This window comes from Arxiozyma heterogenica (genome assembly GCF_036370985.1).
Source record: "Arxiozyma heterogenica strain weizmannii chromosome Unknown scaffold_15, whole genome shotgun sequence".
In the NCBI taxonomy this organism is placed as follows: Eukaryota; Fungi; Ascomycota; class Saccharomycetes; order Saccharomycetales; family Saccharomycetaceae; genus Arxiozyma; species Arxiozyma heterogenica.
In genome coordinates, this window is record NW_027042668.1 from 509,194 (window position 1) to 521,241 (window position 12,048).

General features: G+C 30.8%; 6 protein-coding genes across 6 annotated transcripts; 1 reads left to right on the plus strand and 5 right to left on the minus strand.

Annotated features, from left to right (window-relative positions):
• Nucleotides 1–569: 569 nt before the first annotated feature.
• Nucleotides 570–1,537, minus strand: TAF14 (TATA-binding protein-associated factor TAF14; the record flags this gene model as incomplete). Its single annotated transcript, XM_064857714.1, has 2 exons — nt 570–1,268; nt 1,529–1,537. 2 exons carry the CDS (start codon nt 1,535–1,537, stop codon nt 570–572), a joined length of 708 nt encoding a protein of 235 aa, XP_064715552.1.
• Nucleotides 1,538–2,513: 976 nt separating this feature from the next.
• Nucleotides 2,514–3,196, minus strand: PWA37_001071 (uncharacterized protein; the record flags this gene model as incomplete). Its single annotated transcript, XM_064857715.1, has 2 exons — nt 2,514–2,788; nt 2,872–3,196. The coding sequence occupies 2 exons, from the start codon at nt 3,194–3,196 to the stop codon at nt 2,514–2,516; spliced, it is 600 nt and encodes a 199-aa protein (XP_064715553.1).
• Nucleotides 3,197–3,605: 409 nt separating this feature from the next.
• STE13 (Ste13p) lies at nt 3,606–6,338 on the minus strand (the record flags this gene model as incomplete). The annotated part of the gene is made up of 1 exon (XM_064857716.1): nt 3,606–6,338. The coding sequence occupies one exon, from the start codon at nt 6,336–6,338 to the stop codon at nt 3,606–3,608; it is 2,733 nt and encodes a 910-aa protein (XP_064715554.1).
• A 451-nt stretch (nt 6,339–6,789) lies between these two features.
• Nucleotides 6,790–7,680, minus strand: RPL5 (60S ribosomal protein uL18 RPL5; the record flags this gene model as incomplete). Its single annotated transcript, XM_064857717.1, has 1 exon — nt 6,790–7,680. One exon carries the CDS (start codon nt 7,678–7,680, stop codon nt 6,790–6,792), a length of 891 nt encoding a protein of 296 aa, XP_064715555.1.
• A 718-nt stretch (nt 7,681–8,398) lies between these two features.
• On the minus strand, nt 8,399–9,250 carry COX11 (Cox11p; the record flags this gene model as incomplete). The annotated part of the gene is made up of 1 exon (XM_064857718.1): nt 8,399–9,250. The coding sequence occupies one exon, from the start codon at nt 9,248–9,250 to the stop codon at nt 8,399–8,401; it is 852 nt and encodes a 283-aa protein (XP_064715556.1).
• Nucleotides 9,251–9,685: 435 nt separating this feature from the next.
• On the plus strand, nt 9,686–10,936 carry RDS2 (gluconeogenesis transcription factor RDS2; the record flags this gene model as incomplete). The annotated part of the gene is made up of 1 exon (XM_064857719.1): nt 9,686–10,936. The coding sequence occupies one exon, from the start codon at nt 9,686–9,688 to the stop codon at nt 10,934–10,936; it is 1,251 nt and encodes a 416-aa protein (XP_064715557.1).
• Between the last annotated feature and the right edge of the window lie 1,112 nt (nt 10,937–12,048).

The following is a 12,048-nucleotide window of genomic DNA, read 5'->3' on the forward strand; positions in this document are numbered from 1 at the left end:
TATAATATATTTTTTATCGTCATTTTTTTTTAATTAAAATTAAAGAAAATAGAAAAATGTATAATTATATTCTCTTCATACTCACGCCACTACTACATCCTTTCCCTTTTTTTGATGTTGTTTTATTATGCCAACTGTTTTTTTATCTTTATTAATTAAAAATATTATTATATTTATATATGTGCGTGGTTAAACGATATACTTCCAATTTAACCATTTATAATAAATTTTAAAATGTAACTATTTTTATTCTTAGTTTATGTTGTATTATATGTGTATGTATGTATATACATTAAATTATGTAACATTCGTTTTATCTAAACATACAATTTTTTTTCAAGGTTCATATCAGATAAAGTTCTTCCCTCATTATATAGTTATAAACAATGAGGATGATGTATAACCACTGTATCTTATTGTATTTTTTAAGTGTATAAAATTTACATGCATATCAGTTATATTAGCTCATATATATATGATCACATTTTATAATACAAAATAAAGAAACTGATTAAAAAAAAGGAAATACTAGTGAAAAAAATAATATATAACACAATATTTCTCTCATTTTATTCAGTATTCTTCTTAACATAATCCCAAAGACTTTTTAATAATCCATCTGGTAAACTATATAGATCGATAATAAATTCTCCTTCTTCTACATTATTTGTAACATTCATTTCTGGTGTATTATTATCAGATATCATCTGTACCACACCAACAAGATCATCTTCACTCAATTTAGTCATACCTAATGCCAATTTTTCTAAATCAATATTACCTTTAATTGTGGAGGCACTACCAGTTTTGGCTTTTTTAGGTTTAGGTTCCGTTGCACTAGCAAGAGTGCCTTTTCTTTTTCCAGTAGATGTACCACCGCCTGTAGCTTCCTCTACAGAACCACTTTTCTCTAGTTCTGCCACAAGTGCAGGTTTATTAGTAGGTACTTGAATAACATGATCCACTTCATATTCTTCCTGTAGGAAGTTTAAATCGTGTGGGATTTTTCTCTCACCTGCTTTATCTAGAAAGAAAACACTGATATCTAAAGGGAATCCACCCCACCCTTGTTCTTGGATCATAAATGGTGGTTCTGTTACCGTTCTATCTGGATTAGCAAATGTTGGGTGTAGATGATATGTTACTTTTTCAAATATACTAGCTGGAACCTCTTTATTTTCTTCATCCAACAATAGAAGTTCGATAGACCATTGACGAACAGGAAAGTTTTCTACAGGTGGAACATCTGGTAAAATATGTTGTTTAGTCTTTATACGTACAGTTCTTTTCACTGTCTATATGGAATAGAAATAAATAAAGAAGAAACAAAATAAAACAAAGCAAAACAATATATAATAGATTAAAGTAGAATTGCCAATAAACACTTGTTTTATTTGATTTGAACAAACGGTTGTTAGTAAAAATTGGAATCGATAAAAAAATAAAATGTTATTATTTTTACATTTTTAAAGAAGTAGTTGATTCTTTTCTTCTTTAAAGCCTCCATAATAAAATACTATGTACATACAGCAACCATTGTCAATAAAACGTTCTCTTGATAGTTTTTTTATATATATTGGTCGTATATCTACTATGTTTTTAAACAAAAATCTATCTTGCAGAATTTATTTTTCTATTACGTGTGTATGTTAAAGTTTATACTTTATTTACTATTTTTTTTTCTTTTTTTAATTTTCTTAATTTTTAAAAATTCATACTAAGAATCTTCAATACTCAGAATAATAATTTCCGTCCCCTGCTTCGTCTCTTTAAATGAGAAAAAAAAAGATTTTTTTGGCGATTTTTATATTTTTCTAAAAAATAAAAGGCACGAAAACAGAGACTCACGTGACTTTCTAGGTTCTTTTACACTACAAACGATTTGTAATGCAATTTCCAATTAAAAAAACGTCACAAACTTTTGAAAGAGACACTAGCCATTAAAACAAACTGTATAGCATTCTTTACTGGTTTATATACTGTTATTGGAAACTCTTGATCTGATGAAATTAATAATAAAAACTGATACAAATTTAATAGATAATAATAAAAACTGATATATATATATATATTGAAAATAAAAAAATGTGAAGGCTCTAATATAAAAAAATAGCAGTTATTAGTAACTGTTATTTATTTCTAAATTCTTAATCAACTTATTTAGAATCCTATTACTAATCCTGTAGAGATAATAAAGACAATAAATGCAAAAGTAAAAGACGATGAAATTTTAAAAGTTTTACTTTCCTCTACAACCACCGTAGTAACATTAGTGAAATTAGGTAGAGTTCCGTTATGTTGTTTTAAATATCCTGTACTTGAGCACCTTAAAATACTTGTTGTTTTTGAAACTAATGTAACATTTGTTGGGGTACACGAAGAACTAATTTTTCGTTTCTCAGTAGTAAATACAATAGTAGTAGTTTTATTCTCAGTTTCATTTCTTTTAATCGTTTGTATTTTTGAAGTGATAATATTTTTATTTTTACTTTTACATTCTCTATCACCCTCTTTTACATGCTCTTCGTATCTTTCGTTTTCCTCTGTAACTTCTTCTTTTTCTTTAACCAATTTTTTTCTTTATTATTAGTTTGTTCTTCTTGGTTGATTTCTTTATTATCGTCAGTTGATGAATCATTATTAATGTTTTTACCTTCATCAACATTCACCCATCTTTCATCTTCTTTATTCTCGACCTTTTCCTTTATTTCCTTTTCTTCCTCTTTTTTTAGTTCAGGCAATTTATCTTCAACATATTTATCCTTTTCATTTTGTGCAGAATCATTTTCTCCACTTTTTTATTTTTGCTATTTTGCTCTCCTTCAGTTTGGTCAAGAATGTTTTTCTCGTTTTCTTGTTCTTCTTGATTACCGATATAGGCAGTTTTGTCTTTTAAATTTTCCTCTGAAGTGTGTTGCTCTTCTTTTTCATCATATAAAGAATTCAAAATATCTTCATACTGTTTTGCGTTTACAAATTCTGGCATTTCAGGGAAATCAGCAAAGATAATATTTGATGTCTTGCTTAATCTTTCCATAACACTAGGTTGTAAGAATTCCTTATCTAGCCTAACTGTTAATAGACGTGTCTCAATATTGTCCTCTTGTGTTCCTTCCTCAGTTAAATGAATTTTTAACTCTTGACTTAAACTAAGGCAAGAAATTGATAATAAAGTAATGGTTAATTGCTTCCACATTATGGTAGTTGTTTGTTTTAATTGTAATGTTTAATTATGTATTTTATTTAGAAATATTATGTTTCAAAAGAAAAAAAGTTTCTTTCTAATACTATATTCACAAGAAATAAAATTTAGAAGTAATGAAAGAAAGAAACATTTTAATTTAGCCTTATTCTTTATATATTAAATCATATTAATATATTTTAATAAATTATTTATTATTTTGCTTTTTTCTCATTTTGTGAATTTGTGACACTTTGATATTATTAATTATTTGTAGAAAAAATTTAATTTTCCTAAAATGGAAGCATGTAAATATCCAACTAGAATTAGAATACCAAAAAAATTTATAAAAATAGGGATCTATAAAATATATAAAACAGGCTTAATATATTATTTACTCACAATCACCTCTCAAATAACACCACTAGATATTATTTTGAAACCTACCACTAAAAGCATCATGAAACCAATAATATAATCTCTCGAAAATTACTTTTTGTGCATTGTGGAATGCAATTGTATGATCTGAATCAGGGAATATCTCCATTTCAAAATTTCTAGCACCATGCAAAATTAGTTTATCCACTAAGTCGTATGTATTTTGAATATGAACATTATCATCTGCAGTCCCATGCATTAACAGGAATTTATTCAGATTTTTGAATGCATCAATATTGGAAACCAACGCAGTTTGTTCATAACCTTTTTGATTATCTTCAAATGAACCCATATACCTTTCTGTGTATATAGAATCATAATATTTCCAATTTGTTACAGGCGCAACAGCAACAGCATATTTAAATGTTTTACCTTCATCAAATTCAATTGTCTTTAAAGTTGAGAAACCTCCATATGACCAACCCCAAATTGCTACGCTATCTTCATCAATAATACCTTTATTATGCTTAATAAATTTCCTTGAAACTTCTGTAATGTCTCGTGGTTCCCAGTATCCCAATTTCCCTGTCACCCATGATCGAAACTCCCAACCTTTACCACCGGTTCCTCTTGGCTCAATTTTTAACACAATCGCATCTAAACCTGAAACAACGGATTCCTCCAGTGATAGAGATGCTTTCTTAGTAAACGTTGTAGAACCAGGACTACCATAAACACTGACTAACAAAGGATATTTCTTTTTCAAATCAATGTTAGCTGGCTTAATCTCAATAAAATCAATTTCTACCCCACCATCTAATTCCATTGTTTTATAACTTGTTATAGGATAGTCATATTTCTTTGATAATTTTTCTAAAGCTTGTACATTAAATAAATTAATCACCAAATCACTACTTACTAGTTCTTCCTCTCCCATAGAAATTATATTATTTGTACTTCCTGCCCAAGCTTTTGGAAAATGAGGACCTAATCTTCTCATAAGTGTATACCTTGTACTAGAGCTAAATTCAAAATCATAATACATATCTGCATTATGTGGGTTTTGTAAAGTTATTACGCTTTTATCATTTATGTCAGTTTTGCTTAAATGAACTGCATACAGATGCTGACCCATAGTTCCAATCTTATTTGCGGTGAAGTACACAATATTATCTTCATAATTAATCCAGACAGCACCTGAATTAGTAACTTCCCAATTACCAAATGTTAATTGAATACCTACTGAAGTAGTAATAGTAGGATAATAAAATATATGATTAAATCCATTGAAATCCTCATGAATATCCAAATAACCGGAGTCAACTCTATTTTTTTGTTTATCTGGTAATACCGGAACAACTTTCTTGGCTTTATCAATCCACCCATTGAATTTGGAAGCATCCATAGATCTAACTAACGTGGTCTCTTCTTTTGCAGCATTATGATGTACGACTCTAAGCTTTTTAGAGCATCTATCAGTGATCTTAAATATAAAATTACGATTATCAATCCATTGCACATCGTAAAGAATGAAGTCTTTATCAACATTCAATGTTGGAATCCTACTAATAACACCTGTTTTCATATTAAACATTAATAAAACTAATGATGGATTTGAACTACCAGGTTTAGGATATTTTATTTCATTGAATGGGGAATATTGTTCATTTGTTGTATAAAGTGGAAATGTATATAATGGAACATTGGTATCATTAAACTGGGCAAACACAAATGCTGAATCATCTGGTGACCACCAAATAGCCTTGTCATTTGCTAATACTTCTTCCTCATAAACCCAATCAGGAATACCATTTAAAATATTTTCACTTGTATCAAAAGTGATCTGCACAGTTCCTCTTAGATTGTTGTATAATGGTTGCAAATAAATATTATTTTTATAATTGAAATAAATAAAATTATAATGAGGTGAAAAGTCTGCATATGAAAGCTCAATTGGATCACTATAATCTTTCCAAGGTACTAATGGAGTTATTTGACCGCTTTCAACATCTCGTATCCAATATTGCCCATATGAAGAATATCTGAATCGTTGTCTAATATTGGTTCCTAAAATAACTTTATCTAACTTGTAACTAACTTTTATTATATCCACCTCGTATTCTACACCATCATAATTGAATTTATTTATCCCTAAATCTTTCTTAAATGTAGGTGAATAAAGTTGTTTAGCAACAAATCTAATTGTACTTTCACCTATATTCCTTTCTGTAGTGAAATATAGACCTGGATCTTTATCATATCGAGTTAAAGTCTCTGGAGGTGTAATAAAATTAAATGTAGATTGTTCAATATTGAACTCACCATTTAATATATTTTCAATAGTAAAATGACCTTTATTTGAATAATTAATATGTGATTTTGAACTTGAATTCAACGTACTATTATTATCAGAAGTATGAGGATAGGTAATAAAAATTATAATTAATAGAATACCAAATAAGAGAGTAAAAACAAATGGTTTTTTGTCATGGGCAAACTTTTCGTTCCAATATCTCATTTCCCATATATTTAGAGCAGAAGAATCGCCGATTGATTGAATTTCCAAGTCACTGGCTATTTTAGGTATATTCGCGGTTGAAACTGTCTTTGAATTCATATATGAGAGACTGGCAGGATTAGCCACGCTTGAGCTAGAATTTCCATCAATGTTAGCAAGCTCAATATCATATAAATTTACTGATGCTCCTGAAGTTACTTGATCCATGAATAAATGACTATTTTTCCTCTTGTGGCCCTTTTGGAAATCTCCAGTTGACATGATCAAAATACTTTTTTCTCAATTCCCAAATCAACGTCTTTGTGTTATTGCAATATCTATATTTAATGTTTCTTCTATGTTGGTCTATTTCTTTAAATATATATATTTACTGGCAATGTAGTTATCACGTGTAATATTTTCCATTTTTAGAGGTTCTGGAATGTTTTCAACTTCTATTTGATTTTAGGCTATTATCATTAATCGATATTTCAGGAAAGTTAAGGATAGAGTAAATAAAAAGTTTCAAAACTTAATTCGATAAAACATGCATATGCCACCCACACAGCAAGCGGAAACCACCGACATATTACCCACAACATAACTTTAACAAAATGTGGCTTCCAAGGAGAGTGTAACTTATAAATTCAAAGTGTAAATAAATTCAACTATATAATTCTATATAAAAAGAAATATAAAATATACGATGCTATTTGATCACCTATGAATTTATTTAAGCAGAACCAGCCAAAGCAGCAATCTTGGCAGCAACACGAGCAGCTCTTTCTTCCTTGGTCAATTTAGCTTGCTTGTATTTCTTAGATTCAGCAGCATATTGTTCCTTGGTGAATTTCTTTTCAGTTGGCTTGAAAGATGGGTCAGCTCTAATAGCTTCGTGAGCGGAAGCGTAAATTTCTTCTAAGGAGTCAGCATCGATGTCATCAGCAATGTAACCCTTGAATAATTCAGCAAATCTTTCTTCATCATCATCAGCTAATTCTTCCATGTATTCAGCAACGTGACCACCGAAGATGTAGTTTCTTAATAAGTCAGTGTCTAATTCTTCGGACTCGAAATCCCAACCTGGGAATCTGTTTTCAGAGTGTGGAATGTATAAACCACCATCGGAAGCACCCTTTAAGGCACCGAAAACTCTGGCACCAGTAGTGGTTCTTTGTAAACCAACATCTAAGAAGACCTTGAATGGTCTTGGACCGTCTTCAACGGCTTCAGTTAATTGGTATTCACCTTCAACTTCTTCGACACCCTTGTAGGTTTCATCCAAACCTAACTTTTGTAAAGTTCTTCTGGCAATTAATAAACCAGTGGCATAAGCAGCAGACCAGTTAGTTAAACCATGAGTAATACCGTATCTTGGTAATTCGTGAGAGTAAGCAGCGGCCAAGACAACATCACCAGTGATGGTGGAAGAGACAATTTGACAAATGATGTCCTTGTTGGTGAATCTGACAACTAATCTGTACTTTGGAGAGTTGTACTTAGCCTTGTGTTGAGCGACTAGTCTCTTTCTTTGGTAGTAGTCAGTCTTACCTTCTCTTCTTCTTCTGAATGGGGTTTGGAAACGAGAGTGGTAGGCAGAGTTCTTGACTTGTTCAATAAACATCTTTGTTATATAATTGTCTTTAACTTATCTCTAGCAAGGTTCTTCGTTATTGGGTAAAGAAGAGGAGAGACAATTAGGCCATAATAACTAGAAAGTAACGGTTAAAGATCCAATATATAAGGCAGCATTACACAAATTTTCCCACTAACATGCATACGTTAACAAAATAATATGCCAAATGGTTACAACTATGTCAGAGACTCATCGCTTCATACATAGTTTTTTCTAGTCTTACATTGTCTGCAATCGGAAGAATTATTTTCCAAGGAGAAAATATGATTCTGACTTCAAACAAAAACAAATAAAAATAGATTTTGAAATTATGGAAAAACAAAGTTGAGTCTAATAAAATTTCCAACTTGACCAAGAAAAAATTCCGAAAGTGGTATTTTTTCTAAAATGCAAAAAAGGTACAGGTTTTTGATTTAATTAGATATTATCCTTTTTTTTCTAAAGAAAGCCTGAAGGAACAAAAATAACAGTCCTGAAAATAAATGTTTGTGCTTTTTTCTATCTGTTTGCATTAAAATTTTAACGGGAAATGATATATGAAAGACTACGTAATATAATGTATAATAAAAGATAATTATAATATCTACAGGCAAGTAAGTTTTGATTCAATTGGCATGCTTCTTGTGTTAACATAACTACAGTATTCTGTCAAGTACATGAAAATGATAATAATAATGTTCAATTAATAAAATTCTAAAAAAAGTCATTATTTTATTTCTACTGATGGATCTCTAGTATCAATAACCTTAGGAGATAAGAGTTCTGCATTAGCTAACATCTTCTCTGTTTCCTCCTTAGAAATAGGTTCACCTTTAGCCACAGCTTCAGAAACAGCTGATCCATCTCCATAATGTGCTCTAAAGAACGTGTAGTGTAAAATAATATCATCTATATTTCTCATTTTTGGGTCACTAGCAAAATCTGGGTCGATGAAAAAAAACACTGGCATATCAACTTCTTCGCCAGCAGCCAGTTTTTGTTCCTCAAAACAAAAACACTGAATCTTGTTAAAATATGGTGCGGCCTCACCAGGTGTGATACTGTAGGTTGCCATTCCAATAATATCCTTATCTGATTTATTTTCTGCTTTATAAAAGGAAAGTGCAGTCTCCCCTGGTAAAACATAAACTTCTCTTTGTTGAGGAACAAATTTCCATGGTAATATTTGAGATACTTCACTAGTAAATGTCACTTTAATACGTTTACCTGTTTCAACTGGGATCAGCTTATCATCTGTAAATTTACGCTTATCTGTAATAGGAATGCCACCCCATCCAGTACGAGCACAGATGGCCCTGTATAGAGGGACTGCAGTATATGTCAGCCCTAAAAAGAATATGGCAATACTAGAGAAGTAATATACAATAGTCTGTTGTTTAAATTTACGCTTCTCTCGAATTCTAAAGTCTCTCAACCTTTTAATATCTTCTCTAGATAATTTTGAAAGATCTATTGGATTAGATGATGTCACATAGTTCCTAACTCTTAATAAACTTGTACGTCTTAAAGTAGATTGAAATTTAAAAATATTCCTTTGTGGAAGAAGATACTTAAACATCTTTTGCTAATCGCTTATATTGTTCTCTCTCTCTCTCTCTATATATATATATATATGTGTGTGTGTGGAAGACAATGCTTCTTCAACGACTAATCTTGATGATTGATAAGAACTTAGACAATTATATTAACTACTGTTTATATTGAATCTTTATAGTCCCTCCCCCCTTTATTCAAAGCGCAATATCTTTTCAACCTTTAAAGATCTTTAAATTTCAGTTTGATATTTTTTTTTCGGTATCAAAATGTTATTATTATTATCATCATTATTATAACAATTGTTTAGTCTATCAAAACACACATAGACAAACATACAGAAAAAAAAAGATCCTATTATGAGCAATTATGATCAAATTTGAAAATAATATTAGTTTATAGACTGTATCAACAGAAATAATTTCCAAATTCAGTATATGCTGTTTTAAACTAGTAGGGTATGCCTGATTTACCACAAGTCATAAAATATAATGATCAACAGTATAATATGAGAAAGATTAAAAAAGCCAAGTCTTGTATTTTTTGTAGACGTTCCCATGTGGTTTGTGATGAGCAAAGACCTTGCTCACGTTGTATAAAAAGAGAGATTGCACATCTATGTTCCTCAAAAGAATTACCACTTGACAATTCCTCTCCACATCTAGAGACTCCTATCTTAATTCCATCACCACAGAATCAAACTCAAATTAACCAACTAGAACATCCAGGCAATAATGTTAGTAAGAGTCTTCTTTTCCCTCCACAGTCGTTTGTATCACAAAATATGGGATCTGAATTCAGCTCTATTAATGAATTCCTATCCATCTTAGAAGATCCATTGGTCATCGTACCAGATTCTAACCTGCAGGAATCTTTTCAATCAAATTTAACTCTTTCAGATACAAGCTCTCCTAATATACATAATGGTTCTATAGACACAAACACAAATATTTCTAACATGACGACAACGACAACACAATCATTATTACCACAGAAAATACCGTTATCAACACCTCAGGCATCCACAACACACACTGTTGCAAATAGCAATGACAATGCAACTACAGCCAAGGAACAATTTTTCATTACTGCTGCTGATCCAGCTATTGAGATCACACCGAAAGAAAAGTTAAAGCTGGTAATTAATGCCAAAGTTGAAGCGGGTTTGTTGAAACCATACAATTACGGTAAGGGTTACACAAGATTGCAAGAATATATGGACCGCACAATGTCTCCTGAATCACATAAACGTATCTTACAGCCATTAAGCTCAATTAGACCTGCATTTAGATCAATTGCAAGATCATTAAAAGATGTGGATCTAGTATTGGTTGAAGAGGCATTTGAAAGAATGTTGTTGAGTTATGATCGGGTATTCACTTCCATGAGTATGCCTGCTTGCCTTTGGAGACGAACAGGTGAGATATACAGAGCTAATAAGGAGTTTGCATCCATTGTAGGATACACAGTAGATGATTTACGTGACGGAAAATTAGCAATATATGAATTAATGAATGAGGACAGTACAGTAAATTATTGGGAGAAATATGGGTCAATTGCATTTGATAAAGGTCAAAAGACTGTATTAACTACATGTACGTTAAAGGATAAGAACTGCAGCGATGTTGAGTGTTGTTTTAGTTTCACTATAAGACGGGATAGATATAATATGCCAGTATGTATTATTGGCAACTTTATTCCAATTACATAGACACATGTTGTTAAATAATCACCAATTCACAGGAACAACCTATGTAAATTGTATATTGAAGAAAAAAAAAAGAAAAGAGAATAGGGAACACATGACTCCACTTTTATCATTATTTAACAATAAATCAATCAACTAGATTATCTTACCCGTTCATATAATATGTATATACATATATATAGATATATTCTTTTTCTTTTATCTTTTATACTTGGTCATTGGATTACCTTTGTAGACAATAGATTATCATGTAATCTTCTCTTTTTGGTCACAACTTCTCAAAAGTCTACTATCATACAGACAGTTGAAAAATAATAGAGAATCATGGGGAAAAACAAAACTACAAATGAGAATGACAGAAGATTCTACCTATATTTCTTCTGTACACCTATGTACTGCCTCCAAATTCCAAAATGGAAGTATTCCAAGACACTTGAAAATGTTCACACGCAAATTTTTTATGTATTATGTATATCCAATAACATATAAGTTAAAGATGCGATAACAAATGAGTCTTCAAAGACACGGATGACTTTTGACCGGTCTCATGACTACAACTAATAGAGAAATCAATGAATCAATCAAACCTAAACATGTTTTCTTTGTTTTTTTCTTTTCTTTTGCATAAACAATACTAATATACCATTATTATGTTACGGTAAACGGGCGAGATGAAAAATTATTATGGTAGCGCCATAAATATTACTTCTTTAAATTCTACTACGATCAGTTGTTGTGGAGCCATGGAAAACCACCACCTTGTTGACTCTCAAAGAGAGATGAATCAATCGTAATATTTTGTTTAGTATTATATTCCATTAAAGTTGAAAGATTGTTCTCTATTTCTCTCTATTGCCACTGTAATTGTCCAAGTTCCACTGTATTTTATTCGACTTTGTTTTTTTTTTGTTTACCGTTTTTCTCGCTTTCCCGTTGTTTGAACAAATAATTTCCTTGGAATAGGACAAACCGGCGGAGAGGAGGCCGGTTTAATAATAGTGAATCATTCTTATCAATACACACGCTGTTATAGTGTTACACTCAATTCGAGCAACAAACATAATAAATACAAACTGTGCACCAAACATTAATCTCTTTATATATAAACGCGTTGC